Source organism: Sprattus sprattus (genome assembly GCF_963457725.1).
Source record: "Sprattus sprattus genome assembly, chromosome: 7".
Lineage (NCBI taxonomy): Eukaryota > Metazoa > Chordata > Actinopteri > Clupeiformes > Clupeidae > Sprattus > Sprattus sprattus.
Genome location: NC_137926.1, coordinates 10,149,180 through 10,164,794, shown reverse-complemented (window position 1 = coordinate 10,164,794; position 15,615 = coordinate 10,149,180). Strand labels below are relative to the sequence as shown.

The window sequence follows — 15,615 nt, the reverse complement described above, 5'->3', positions numbered from 1 at the left end:
TCACTGCAGAACAAAAGTGTCAGTCTGGAAGAGACCAACTTCACATCCTGGATAGGACATGAACCAAACAATGTTGGTGGAAAGCAGGACTGTGTTTTTTTGTATAATGGTCACTGGTTAAATTTCAACTGTGATGCATCATATTTTTTCATATGCGGTATGACCTGCTTTAACTTATCATTTCTGTCATTAAACCCTATGTGTGTGTGTGTGTGTGTGTGTGTGTGTTTGTGGATTGTGTATAGTGATGTTTGTATGCTCCAAACTCCACATATTTAAAAACATCATCCCATGATATTTTATGCATCACATTCAAATTAGCATCTTTGTCTTACAGAGGGAGGAAACCCAAATGAAAGATACACTCTCATAGACGAGGCAAATAATTGGAAAGATGCTCAGGAGCACTGCTGGTCAAAATATATGAACCTAGCCAGTGTGAGGAACCAGACAGAGAACAAAATGATTGCAGAGAATGCAGAGAATTTGCCAGTGTGGATCGGCCTGTTCAAAGGATGGAAATGGTCTGACGCAACTAACTCCGTATTCACATTCTGGAGACCAGGCATACCTGATAACAGTCAAGGGTATGAGGACTGCGCTGTTACATGGCAAAACAGCGAAGGGAAATGGGAAGACAGGAAATGTAATGAGAAACATCCGTTCTTTTGCTACGAGAGTGAGTTGGTCTTCAATCACTTCAATTCCCATTTTCAACCCTTTTTTAGATTTGAACGCACTATTCAAATTCCTGTTCTGTAAGAGCGCATAGCCACAGACTATTTGTGGCATATTGTCCAAATTGTAACATCACTTTCGTATCATTCATTGCACTAGTACACTGGAAGGAGAGGTCTCTGTGTACTTAACAGTGCAGGCAAGGTTTGATTAGGAGACGTGTTTTTTTCACCTCTTCTGACTTTTCTTTGCTCAGACAAGCTGGTCCTGATCAGAGAGAATAAGGCCTGGATGGAGGCGTTCGACTATTGTGAAGCTAATGACATGGAGCTGGACTCGGTCACAGATGAGGAGACCCAGAGCTGGGCGAGGGAGGTGGCCAGGGGGGCCAGCACGGATCACGTGTGGCTGGGCCTCTACTACGTTTGCCCCCTTGACCCTTGGTTCTGGATCAGCGGGCCGACGGTGGGATATAACGACTGGGCCGCCGGGAACGGCACCGGGACGGGTGAGTGCTGCCATGCGGGTGCCCTGCAGGCGGGAGGAGAGCAGAAGTGGGTCAGCCTGCCGAATACTGAGAGACTCAATTCATCTGCAGAGTCTTTTAAGGTATGGAGTGTGTGTGTGTGTGTGTGTGTGTGTTTGTGTGTGTGTGTGTGTGTGTGTGTGTGTGTGTGTGTGTGTGTGTGTGTGTGTGTGTGTGTGTGTGTGTGTGTGTGTGTGTGTGTGTCTGTGAGTGTGTGTGTTTGTGTGTATATGTCTCTCTATATGTGTGTATTCTTAGCCGTTCATTTTCAACAATACTGACAGTTTTTCTTTTGTTGTTTGTGTGCATTCAGAAGTGTCACCAATCCCATGGATCAGAAGACTCCATATTTACTAACCCTTCGTCTTCACCATGATGGTTTAGTCATTTTCATGCTGTGGTTTGCCACTTGCTCATAGTCTTGTCTGATTTTTCTTACAGTTGTATTATGCTGTTTTCAATGTGATTTGAAATTGTGATTGGTTTCATAGAAGGGATACCTCAGCCATGATCTGAATTACTGCCTTGACAGCAAACACATACATGTTTCATTGGCCTGAGGTTAAATAGATAGTTTAGCCTGGATAGATGAGGACCAAACAACCTTTATGAGTGGACTTACTCTTTAGGATACATCACTGGTTGTTGGCTCAGTCCCTACCTGCAAAACTGTTTTATTCTAATGGGTGAAGGGGCTTGATGGGTTTCAATTTTACGTTTTATTTGTGAGTGATATGCTTTATTTTATGCCAGTAAATATTCAGGATGCATAAGTCAACATGGGTTGATCTCTTTTTATTTATTTAATAAGCCCTGGTATCTTCCAGACCAAATGTGTTAGGCAATCTGCCATATTTATGTTACTGCAATGAAGTGTAAATTAAGTGTGAGCGCACTAGGGATTCTGTTTGTCGTAATTACCGTTTTGCTGGTAAACAAATATTATATAGGTTGACAATTATGGAATCAGATCAATGCCATAAATATTTTGTAATCTGTAATATAGATTTTGTATCTGTGAAACCATCTACACTTTCAAAACCTATCTACAAATACGGATTTAAAATACGAAATGTATCTTCACTTTCAAAATCTATTTACAGATACGGATTTCAAATACGAAATGTATCTACACTTTCAAAAACTATCTACACTTACAAAAACTATCTTCACTTTCAAAATCTATCTGCAGATATGGATTTCAGTTACGGATTTCAGTTACGCATTACGGATACGGAGACGGATACGGATTTCAAGTACGAGTTACGGATTTCTGTTACGAATTACAAAATCTTTTTGGCACCGTCTTAACTTCCTATCTAAAGAGCCAATCAGCGCTTTTGGCAGATTTTCTAAAGCGCCAATCAACACATTGTATCCTGTACTGACTAGCCAATCAGCGGCGCTAGCTTGCTGGTTACTGGGAAAGTTGAGTGAAACGGTGTATGCAGCAGTGATGGATCAGAGACCGAGAAATGGCACAAGTAAGAAGTCCTATATTTGGAGTTGTTAATAAAGTCATTGTAAAACGCACAATCATAGTCAGTGGTTTTCACTCCACACTTCGTTACACCTGTTTCAAAGATCCTTGTCGTTGTATGGAAGATATTAGGATCTGCTTTGGTAGCTAACGAAAGCTAACGTTAGCATTTTCGTGACCGATCTCCTATTCACATTTAATTAAGTTAACAATGAACAGTATTCATATGACCCATTATCACGATGAGAACATTTAGCAGACAGACTGCTATTGTCTTGTTCTCCAGACACATGCAAAGTGATGGTGGGGGTATACCGTTAAGTGCATATGCATCCTCAACAGCTGGATAATGACCAGCCTGATTTCAAAACCACCTTGTAATGTCATTTTCGTTTCTTTTCATGGCACTTTGGGGTAGGCTATTTGTAACCCTTTTCTGAAGTCCTTGAAAACGTTTTATTGTGTATTTTGTGTGGAAGCGAGTTTTCTAGCGTCTCAGTGGAAGAGATATATGAGACCAATTTCTTAGTTACAATGCGTTCTGCAGCCAAGCGATCTCTGAATCGCCAGAGCCTAAGATTAACTAAATAGTACAGGTGTTCATCAGCCCTTTGGGCCAGACATAAGGCATGCTTGTTTAACTTCCCCCACGGTGTTCGTACACCGAATTGTATTCAAACCGTGCGGGGGAGACCCCAGATCTCTCCCTAGGCAGAGTGGTGGCAGATTTAGGTTATAACTATTGAATAATGAGCGGGCCAGCAGCAGTTGCCAGCAAGCTAGCGCTGATTGGCTAGTCAGTAGAGGATACAATGTGTTGATTGGCGCTTTAGAAAATCTGCCAAAAGCTCTGATTGGCTCTTTAGAAAGGCAGTAAAGACAGTGTCAAAAAGATTTTGTAATTCGTAACAGAAATCCGTATCCGTAATGCGTAACTGAAATCCGTATCTGCAAATAGATTTTGAAAGTGAAGATAGTTTTTGAAAGTGTAAATAGTTTTTGAAAGTGTAGATAGTTTTTGAAAGTGTAGATACATTTCGTATTTGAAATCTGTATCTGTAAATACATTTTGAAAGTGAAGATAGGTTTTGAAAGTGTAGATGGTTTCACAGATACTAAATCTATGTTACATATACAAAATCTATATTACAGATTACAAAATTTTTATGGCATTGATCTGATTCCATAGACAATGGCTCAACACACCATCTACTGTTAAAAATCATCCTAAACCTTTCAAGGCTAATGCTGACGTAGAATCGACTGTTTGGGACTTCTTTACATTATGACATTCTTAGACTCTCAGGGTGCTTCTACACCTACCTGTTTGGTCCAGAACCAAAATAGCAGGTGTGACAGATGCTTTGGACCATGGTCCAGACTAAAGTACCAACATTTGGTCTGACCAAAAGGACTGGTCTTGGTCCAGATCAAACTGAACCATGGTTTGGTTCGTTTTCTGTGTGAAAACACTTTTTTAGATGGTTTGAACTTTTTCGGACCAATTATAGGAAGTTTAGGCAGGCTATTGTCACAAATTAAACGACAGAAGAAGAAAAAGAACGGGAAGTGAAGTAAAAAATTTGCCACAGTAGTACATGGGATGGGCAATTTGTCAAATCTCAACTCAACAAACTCAAAAAAAACACAAAACAGAAAAATGCTGAAACTTATAACTTATTTTCTGTGAGGATCAGAGAGAGAGAGAGAGGATATGAGAGGTTGGGAGAGCAATACAACGGGAAGACAAAGGCAGCGGTATATAAAGGTGCACAATGAACATCAGGTAAAGTGATGCATCGACAAATGAGAGACAGTTTTTCCATTTTATGATGACCTGGATAGCCTGTTTACAAACCAATCAATGGCAAGTACAGGGAGACGCAGCCCAGCAGCCCACATAGCTGATGACGACAAGAGGTAGGTACAGTATGTCATGCAGAGCTCTTGAGTGAGCTCACAGAATTGCAATGTGAAACCAAAACTAACCAGATCAAATGAAGCACAAAAATATGAACCTTGGTTGAACTGTAAGGTGTGAAAACACCCTCAGTCTAGTAAACTCTAACCCCTCCCCCGCCCCTTGACCATTTATTAGTATTTTTCAAAATTATGTGGGTGGATTTAGGCTCAGAGCTGGGGGTGAACTTACACCTTAAACCGGACATTTATGTTTTAACCATATGTCAAATCTTATTGTTATTATCTTATTTTATGAATTAATGCAGTCACAAAATCCGACTGCTTCCTGGTCCCATTACACAGCGTGGGGGATTTCATCCAATCACGTTTCACTCTCCATGATGCTTCAGTCTGTGCTCCACTAGACATTTAATGGTGATTAGCTAATCATTTACAGTGCCCTCCGAAATTATTGGCACCCTTAGTGAATGTGACCAAAACAGGCTATGAAAAAATATATCTTTGCTGTTTATCTTCTTGGTCTTTCCCTCAAAATATTCACAAAAATCGTACCTTTTCATTGACGTAAAATTCTTGAAAGATTTTTTTTTTTTTGACATTACATGAAATATTTTTCTCCAAAACATGGGTGCCACAATTATTGGCACCCCTAGAAAATCCTATAACTTAAATCTAACTGAAGTCTACTAGCAGTCATTTTTACATTTTTGAGTTCACCTGTTTGATTAGGAACTCTTAAGTGGTCAAACATGGTTTCCTGCTTCACAGAGGAATAAATATGAGGTGAAACAGGCCAAATACCCTTAGTCATTCATCAAGATGGGAAAGACAAAAGAACTCAGTGTCAAAGTGCGCCAAAAAGTTGTTGAGCTGCTGGAACCCGGATTTAGGGATATAAGAAAATATCTAAACAGTTGGAAATACCCATTTCCACAATCAGGGCAATAGCTAAGAAGTTAAAAGCGACAGGAGATGTAAGGAATCAGCCTGGAAGAGGACCTATCTGTAAATTGACCCCACGCACCGTGAGGAGAATGGTTCGACTGGCAAAAGAATCTCCAAGGATCACAGCTGGATAATTGCAGAGGTTAGTTAAGTCCTAGGGTCGGAAAGTCTCCAGAACTACCATCAGACTGCACCTACATCACCACAAGTTGTTTTTTAGGGTTGTCAGAAAAAATCCTCTGCTGTCAATCAACAACAAACTAAAGTGCCTACAGTTTGCCAAATGTAGTCAGACTTTTATATTAGAGTTATATGGTCAGATGAGACCAAAATAAGGCTTCTTGGCAACAAACATCAAAGGTTGGTTTGGCATAGACAGAAAGATAGCCATACAGAAGAGCACCCCATACCCACTTTGAAGTATGGTGGCGGATCTCTGATGTTGGGGGGCTGTTTTTCTTCCGAAGGCCCTCGACATCTTGTTAGGATACCTGGTATCATGGACTCCATCACATACCAGCAGATATTAAATGAAAACCTAACAGCCCCCTCTAGGAAGCTTAAAATGGGCCGTGGTTGGACCTCCCAGCAGGACAATAATCAGAAGCACACCTCAAAATCAACACAAAAATGGTTCACCGACAGCAGAATAAAGGCTTTTCCATGGCCAGCACAGTCCCATGAGACCTAAACCCCATAGAAAATCTGTGGAAAGAGCTGAAACCTATTGTACCAGCGTTGACCTTAGAATCTGAAGGATCTCGAGAGATACTGTATGTAGGAATGGTCTCAGATCCGTGCCATGTGTTCACCAACCTCATCACACATTATAGGAGAAGACTTGGAGCTTATCTTGGCAAAGGGAGGCTGCTCAAAACATTAAATGAAGGGGTGCCAATAATTGTGGCACACCTGTTTAGGAGAAAAATATTTATTTAATGTAAAATTAAAATGTTTTCTTTCAATCATTTTATTTCAATGAAAAGGTTAGATTTTTGAGAATATTTTGAGTGAAAGACCAGGAGGATAAACAGCAGACAAATATTTTTTCATAGCCTGTTTTGGTCACATTCACTAAGGGTGCCAATAATTGCGGAGGGCACTGTATGCGTTTATTTGAAAAGGGACAGTGTACATTGATAAACATTTCACAGAAAATGGCAATGCACCCGAATTAGCTTGGTTAGCTAGTTTTCATCCGTTGTCCCTTGGCATGGTATGACAGAGAGATATGGAAATAAAAGAAAGAAATAATAATAAAAAAATGATATAATTAAAAGAAATAATAATAATAAAAAAATATAAGCAACAGTTTGACAAAACAGTGCAGTAAAGAAAACAAATTGTAAAAACCAGACAGACATACAAGGTAAACAACAGTGTGACAAAACAATGCAGTTAAGATAACAAATTGTAAAACCCAGACAGACAAGGTGTTTGACATAAAAAAAAGAATAATTACGGTGTAAGTAATGCAGTGGCCTAACTATGGTTGCAGGTTGGTTATTTTTTTGATCAAATTGTTATATTTCTACGAGGAGTGCCCGAATCCCCACACAACCTAAGCATTTATGCTACAGGTGACGATGGTGACTCCTCAGTTATCTAAACCAGCCTGCAGGAAGTGTGCACACCACTTCTACCCCAGCCAGAGGGTCCAAGATTCCCTTCGAGGTTTTCCAGTCCTAAATGACCGATAAGGCATACAGGCCTGTTGCCCTCAGAGCGAATCCCTAAATGCATCGTCCATGCTGATGGCATACCAGGCTGAGTTTTAGGACGACATGGTTGGAATCCCGGATTGTAAGCAGTGGGATGAGATGTGCATGGTGAATGACCTTTGCCTCCGCCTTATCCGCTGTGCTGTCCAGTAGCACACCCTCCACCCAGTTACAGGATTCAAAAGCGACTCATGGCACAGACCAGACTTCCAGAACAACCCAAGTCTGAGAGTGGGGCTGCATGGGCCAGCAAACCAGCTGCACCAGTAGACAAAGCAGGGGGAAAAAAGCCAGCACCATCTTGCACCCGCCTGAGCAAGAGGGCCAAGTCGCCATATTTAGATTACATACTGGAGGATATTTTTCTATGACTAGATGAACATGGATTTATTCATCAGTGTGAAACGCCTCATTTAAAGCACATGTAAGGAGAAGTGATCAGACTGAGCAGCGGGAGAGAACTGTGTACAGCCGTTAAAGTGATTTCATTGATCTCAAGTAACATTCCAGGGGCCCACCAGGAGCCCCAAGTTAAATGGCCAACACCGGGGGTTTAACCCACAGGGAGTACAATAAGGAGTTATATAACATAACATTAGATAGATAATTCTGATTGGCCTTGGCAAAGAGCCATACAGAAAGAACCACATGAAGATAGAGGCCTTTTAAAAGGCCTGTAGGGCGTTCACACACTGAGATGATCCATGGGCATCCCCTTATTGTAGCTTATTGATTACAATAAAAATTCCAGATTTCTACATCCAGTCTTCGGACTTCTGGTAGCACCGAATTGGCCTCATCGATTCATGAGATGTGTGCTGTCAACCAACGTTCAATGACATTCCAGCACTTGGGCATTGTATTATAAAGGAGGGTGGCCCGTCCTGTACATCAGACGTGGCCAGCCAATCAAGGCTGGTGTAGTGGTAGTGTGCTTCTGAGGGATACGTGGGGAAGGCGTACCCATAGTGAGATACCAGATGAAGTCTTTAAACCTATATTTTTCCTAAGGTTACTGCAAAGGATCCCTACAGAGGTAGACCTGTGTCTGTGTATCTAAATAACTGCAAAGAAACTGTAGAAAATTACTGTTTGACTGTTTCTACAGTTTCTGTAGTTTTAAGTTTCAGTTTCTGTAGAAAATGACTGTAGAAGAAACAGACACTTATAATAACATCATGAGCCTGCCAAGTATTAATGTGTAGGGGTTGGATACGTATGCAAGCAGAATATTTTAGTTTTTAATGAATTTATTTTCACAATGACAATACTGATTGGGAAAATAGTAATATGTGCAAGTATCTTTTGTAAAACAAAAAATTGTAGGAACTTTCGGGGGGTTGAATACTGTATGCAGTGCTACATACAAGCCACTGTATGTGTGTGAAATGTCAACTCTGAGTCATGGGACATTATGGGGTATCAGCAAACTGAGGCAAAGGTCAAATAGTAGTACCAATCCTACAGTTGGCACATGTATAGACTTTGATACAGTTTTGAGAGTATATTATTAGTCTTCTATGTACTGTTGTCTTTGTAACTACTGCATGTAGCACAGGATTATTTTCCTAAAGAGACTTAAAGTATAAATCAGGTTGTTATAATTCTAGCAGCTACATTAAGCTGCTGCCACTTTAAGGATGTACCGGAAACCAATACTCGTGTTACAGTGTGCGGCACACGCGAGTGACAGGTTTATTTTTGTTAAGAAGTAGACTTTCGAAGTGTGCGATGATAGCCCTATATTTAGTGAGACCATTTCTCAGCTGTGGCAGGGTCTGGCGACATTCACCTTTAGCTTGTAAATTCGCATTTTGGAATTGTCAAAAATCGCGTTTATGTTTTTCCACCACAACCAACGGTCCTGCTAGAAAAATGGACGAAATACTGCGAAAGACTGTTGCACCTTTACCATCATATGAGACCAGAGACAAGTCCCCACCGCCCCCGGAGGCACATTCTGTGGAATTTATGAATTTCTACGAAAGTTTAGAGAAGGAAGAGAGAGTAGTGTTTTTGGAAAGACTGTCACAAGAACATGGAGTGGACCACAAAGAGGTTTCAGAGTTGGCAGGGAAACTGCTCGAAACGCAGCTAAGGGACGTAGCAACTATACTGCAAGTAGAAGACCGGTTACGGTACAGTTTGACGCCACGGTACCGACAGTTACTAAGTCACATAAGTAGGGTCGGGGATGGGGTGAAGTTTTTAGTCGACCTCAGAGCGGATGTGATCGAAATGTTCTCATCTAAAGCTAGCGACAGTCCACATTTGAGGGTAAATGGTGTTCTCTTTATGTTTGTACGGTGCCCCTTGAAAGTCATACTTGATGGCTTTCGCGTTTCGTAATTAGGATGTAAACCGACACTGGAAAATATTTTAATCTGTTTATCTCAACCTGCTAGAAAATCTGTCTGCAGTTCTCCTGACTCAAATAGACACATGAAACCTTTGACCCACTTCTGTTGTGTGACCTCACAAAACACTGTCAAACACATTATGTCACTAGTGAATACTTTCATTTGATAAACAGTAGGTTTGGTTTCTATGTCTAGGTTGGTGTATCTTACTTGCATGTATGTTATATAGATTCATTTCTGTTAATTTTCCTCTGCTTATTGCATTGTGAAATGGCACATTGATAAGGCCACATTCTTTGATGGTGTTTTAATAGCATGTAAGCCTAGGTCTTTGCAGAGTTGGTCTTCTGCACTCCCATGTGCCATTTTGTCATTAAGTGTCACATTCACTGCTGACTGTGTTTGTTAAAAGGCAACCATTTATTTAGGCCACATAGCTTTGGAGCACTGCCGAAGTTCTGTGCCTCCCCTGGTTGTGCTAGTTGAGAGCATTGACGTGCTAGAGTGGCAGAGGCATGGTGTAGGTATTGCTTTAGTCCGACAATCTAATTGGTCTTCAATTAAGAAGTGCTTGCTCAGCGCCATGTATTTCCCCCCGGTTCTTCCCCTGCAGTTATTATTTGGCCTCTTTATGGATTAGTAGCGACATGGCAGAGGAATCTATTAGTTTACATCCTGCAGCTCCAGCACTTTTCCCCCGTATAATATCTTCTCCCATCCTCCTCGGAGAGAACATATTTGGGCACCTGTCGCCTCTCGCCCTCTCAGACGCAGCATCTCGTCAGTACAGAGTGCCCGGGGAATTGCATTTCTATTTGCTTTATTGAGTTTGGTACGAGTGGATAGATTGCATTTCCCATATTCGATTTTGCCATAATTAGGTATGGTTTAAAATGGAGTCAGGGGCGATGCAATGAGGATGTCTGTTTTGCAGAACATGGAGCGACTCAACCTACAGTAGTCCTCACGATATTGAAAGACTAGAGGAACTATGTTTTGAGACATTCAGAACAAATTGACCATTTACTGTGAGTCTGTCAGGCTTAAGTCTTTCAAGAGATTTTTTTTGTTTTTGATAAGCTGTCTGAAGAGCTGTGTGTTTGTGTGTTTGTGTGTGTGCGCGTGTGTGTGTGTGTGTGCATATGCCACAGGCATGAATTTGTGTGTGTGCACCTTGAATCAGGCCTACATCTTATAGTGGAAGTGAGAGCCTGTCAGTCTCCACTCAACCATCATATTGATCCTTCAGTTTGTGGATCGATTTGCCATCTTTCCTTTTTTCCGGTCTTCTGCACGTTTCTAATCATTTCACATCATCCTGCCGTGGTGGATCTGAGAGGATGGTTAAGCTCTTAAACACATCAACCGAGTCTTTGGTCTGAAAATCCTCTCCCAAGACATGTGCTTCAGAGTGTGATCCCCGGCAGTTCAGACCCTTTTCCACTTACCGTCAGTGTTTTAACGAATCAAGTTTTAGCTGTAGGTGAGTAAGCATCATGGTTACCATGGCAACGACCATGTAGAGCCTGAAGTTTGCTAGTGTAAGGGAGTTTTAATTAAGCAGTATTGGACCTCTTCTCCAAGTGAAGCATTGTTGTACAAGGTAGCAGGATAGATTCCTAGAAACCTTTCTGATTGAAGAAATGTACTTCCTTGAAATACATTCTCAGAAGAAAAAAAATATTGAATATGTTCCTTTAATGTTTTAAAGCCTTTTCACCTCCTACCCATACTCTTGGCCCAAAGGGGTGGTGTGAGACACTTTAATCTAACAACCCTTTGATTCTTTCGCCAACCCCCACCCCCCTACCTCTCAGCTCAGCGAGGACGCCGGTGCCAGCGTCTCAAATGCTTTTGATCAGCCGTGAGAGCTCAGAGACCACGACGACGATAGCGTCAGCTCTCGTTCCGAGGTCCCGTTCCGCTGCTACATGTCTCAGCGAGCGAAGCGCCTCTGGCCGGGGGCAAAGGGAAGCGGCGGCTAGCTAGCTGGGCTTTTTTTATGTGTGGGCACCCTGCGTTATCTGGCAGAGTGGCTCTGCTCACCCTGTTAACCGGGGCCCTCGTGTGTTTGCTCACCCTCACTGTCGCCATCGCCAGGCCCTGTGTGTGTGTGTGTGTGTGTGTGTGTGTGTGTGTGTGTGTGTGTGTGTGTGTGTGTGTGCCATCGTCAGGCCTTCCTGTTGCTTTATCTGCTGCGATTCATTATTCACCACCTCCTCTGCACACCAGTGCACACAAATATTCATGTTCTTCTGTTCCTGGCAGTTTCATCATGCACACACACACACACACACACACACACACACACACACGCGCAAACACACGCGCAAACACACACACGCAGACACAGACACACACCCATGCGCACGCACACACACATTCACTCACACACACACACACACACACATGCACACACACACACACACACACATGCACACACACACACACACATGCACACACACACACACACACACACACACACACACACACACACACACACACACAGTCTCATTCTCACACACAGACACACACACATGGACTCAAACACTCACACACATGCACTCACACACACACAGACTCAAACACTCACACAGACACTAGACTCACACACACACAAACACTCACATAGACTCGCATACACTCTCACAGACTCAACATTTTAAAACAAATTTGAAAGCGGAGCACTTTTCTGGATATTATTTTTTTCTCCCCATCCGCCCCAGGGTGGCAGTACTTTACATCTGTACCATACCAGCAAGAAATTCAGCCGTATAAGCAAACAGCAGGGGGGGGGGGGGGGGGGGGGGAGGAGGGGGTACGCGAAATATTGTGCACAGGCGCAGAATTTTAAAGTGCTGTCAGTTGCCCTGAAGTTTAACATGAGGCATGGGATCCGGTCGCACCAGTGCATCAGCGTTACATTAGGTGAATTACATTGGATTAATCGGTTCCAACGGTGGGGAAATGATTTATGGCCAAACTCACAGGTACACGGGTGTTATTGAGGGGGGCCTGTCAGTGCTATGGCCCACGCCAGTGCTGCCTGTCAGAAGGCAGGGGAACCAGCAGACCTTGGGCTGGGCTTGGAGCCAGCCATGGGGGGGGTTGGACTGAACCCCTGTGTGTGAGTGCATCAGATCCGATTGGGTCAGGAAATCAGTTAGACAAAGGAGGGAAAGGAGTACTAGAATGAACATCTTGTGAGTGTGATTTGTGTGGTGTGTGTGTCTGTGTGTGTTTAGTATATGTGTGTCAATGTGTTTGTGTTTATATGTTTAACTTCTGATAAGAGCGTCTCTGCCCCACATGTTTGTCTGGGCAATGTGTGTTTATAATGGCTATATGCCAGTCCAGTGCAGTCCAGTGAAGTCCAGTGCAGTCCAGTGCAGTCCAGCCTGCATACTGCTGTTGCCAAGAGCCTTCAGGTGGAGATGGAGGCCTGACCACATAGCACAAATGAAATCCACCTGCAAACAAACACTTATGCATGCATGCTCACACACAGTGACAAAAGCACACACATACACACATACACACATACACACGCATGCGTGCTCACACACCGGGACAAAAGCACACACACACACACACACACACACACACACACACACACACACATACACACGCATGCGTGCTCACACACCGGGACAAAAGCACAAAAACACGCATGCGTGCTCACACGCCAGGACAAAAGCACAAACACACACACACACACACACACACACACACGTACACATGCTCACGCACCAGGACAAAAGCACACACACACGCATGCGTGCTCACATGGCGGGACAAAAGCACACACAAACACACGCATACCCACACACATGCACACAGGAGAGCAGGTGCTTACCTGTACAACATAGGACAGACATAATTGCAGAAATAGCATAGCAGAAAGAGGAAGACACGCACACACTCACACACACACACACACACACACACACACACACTCACTAAGAGGCGCACAAACACACACACCTGTACCCAGAAATGCAGATAAATACCTCCACAGAACAGCAAGGCAGCCGAAAGCAATAAGAAGCTTAGAAGGCATTAAAACGCCACTCACAGATAGGCCCCGAGAGCACAATATTTGGTGGGAGAGTGAATAAATAAATAAATAAATAAAGCCTTGCGCAAACACTCACCTTCGAATAATCCGTCCTCCTGAAGAGGTCTGTTTACCTTCCCGTAGTCCTGCTTTAAGTCTGAAATGATTAAATGTAGTGCCGTCTTCTCTAATAACATAAAAGCTAGGCTCATAGGCTCTCCGCAAATGGAAGTGTTCATGCTGTGCGTCTTTATTTTGCTTTCGGTCACTCCTTGGTCCTGCGTTTGTTTGTTGTTGCAGGAACACGATGTGTGTTGTTTGTTCTGTCCTGATGTGCTGTGTGTGGGTGTCGCCCCCTGCAGGACTTAAATGGAACGCTGAAAGGACTGCTGTCGGAGTGGTTCTCCGTCGGACTCCTGAGGCTGGAGAGAATCACATGGCAGTCACCGTGCGCGTTCCTGCAGAAGATCAGCCAGTAAGGGTCCCTGCAGCACTCACACACACACATACACACGTACAAACACACACACACACACACGTACACACACACACTTCATAATTTGATGTATAATACGTGTAGCATGTGCAAAAGTAGCAACGTCATGTGAGAGAGGTCACACATAATGTGAGAGGCAAACTTGCAACTTCGTGCACAGCAGCGAAGTGTTCTATCCAGGAAGCTCAAACACATGGCTGAAAGTGTTATATTCCTAAAGGTGTCAGACTCCCTACACGGTGCTGGCCATAGTTACAGTCTCACACTCTCAACCCAGATCTAGCTTGCGTCCTGGCTTTCACCTATTCAATGACCAGACAACTGTGTGTGTGTCTGTGTCTGTGTCTGTGTCTGTGTCTGTGTGTGTGTGTGTGTCTGTGTGTATGTGTGTCTGTGTGTGTGTACATGTGTGTGTTTTATGCTGAAGGTATGAAGCCGTGCATCCGGTGCGTAACTGGTCGGACATCAAGCGCAGGGTGGGGCCTTACCGCCGCTGCTACGCCTTCACCCACGCCTCCATGCCCGGGGAGCCTCTGGTGGTGCTGCACGTGGCCCTCACCGAGGAGATCTCCAACAACATACAGGTATCTGCGCCACTCTTCCCTGCGCCACTCTTCCCAGTGCCACTCTCAGACGCCCATCAGGCATACACAGGTTAGCCAGTACTTCAAGTCTGGCAGATTAGCTTGGTGTGCTTTGTCGGTTGTCCTTGCCAGTGTTTAGCATGCAATAGGTTAGCCAGCTACAAGTCTCATGAAGCCATATATTATATATTAACGTTAGTCAGGTAGGGAAATCCCATGTTGGTTGTGGCAGGTTACTCTGGGTTTGTCATGTCAACCCTGTTTTTAGGATTTGACAGGTGTTGAGTTTGTTCAGTGACCCACAGACACTTTATTAGTTATTCAGTGTATAATTGTAGGTGCTTTTCAGCTATCTAGCCACCTGGGTACATTTAATGGTGAATTCCTCAAATCTCCTCAGAGTCTAAAGAAAACTATAAGGAAAGTCAGACCATTCATACGACTCCCTCTCCTGCATGTACAGTCGTATGCAAAAGTTTAGGCACCCCTGATAATCTTTATTACTTTCATTTATAAATTGTTGGGCGTTTGGATCAGGAACTTCTTTGTCACATATATAATACTACATGGACACAGTGATATTTTAGAAGTGAAATAAGGTAAATTAGATAAACAGAGAATATGCCAAATGTATAATAACAGAATTAGACAGGTGCATAAATTTGGGCACCCCAACAGAAAAATCACAATAATATTTACTGGAGCCTCCTTTTGCCAAAACAACAGCCTCTAGACGCTTCTTATAGCCTCTGATGAGTGTTTGGATTCTGGATGAAGGTATTTTGGACCACTCTTTCTTACAATACAGCTCCAGCTCTGTAAGGTTTGATGGGTGCCTAGCGTGG

At 43.1% G+C, this 15,615-nt stretch overlaps 1 protein-coding gene across 1 annotated transcript in view; it reads left to right on the top strand.

Annotated features, from left to right (window-relative positions):
• Positions 1-8,953: 8,953 nt before the first annotated feature.
• The window catches only part of mlycd (malonyl-CoA decarboxylase), a 15,004-nt gene continuing 8,342 nt past the window's right edge, over positions 8,954-15,615 (top strand). Inside the window, exons 1-3 of the mRNA XM_080841890.1 lie at positions 8,954-9,550; positions 14,053-14,165; positions 14,614-14,770. Of these exons, the coding sequence (XP_080698016.1) occupies positions 9,005-9,550; positions 14,053-14,165; positions 14,614-14,770 (816 nt within the window). The 5' untranslated portion in view covers positions 8,954-9,004. The remainder of the gene's footprint in view (positions 9,551-14,052; positions 14,166-14,613; positions 14,771-15,615) is intronic.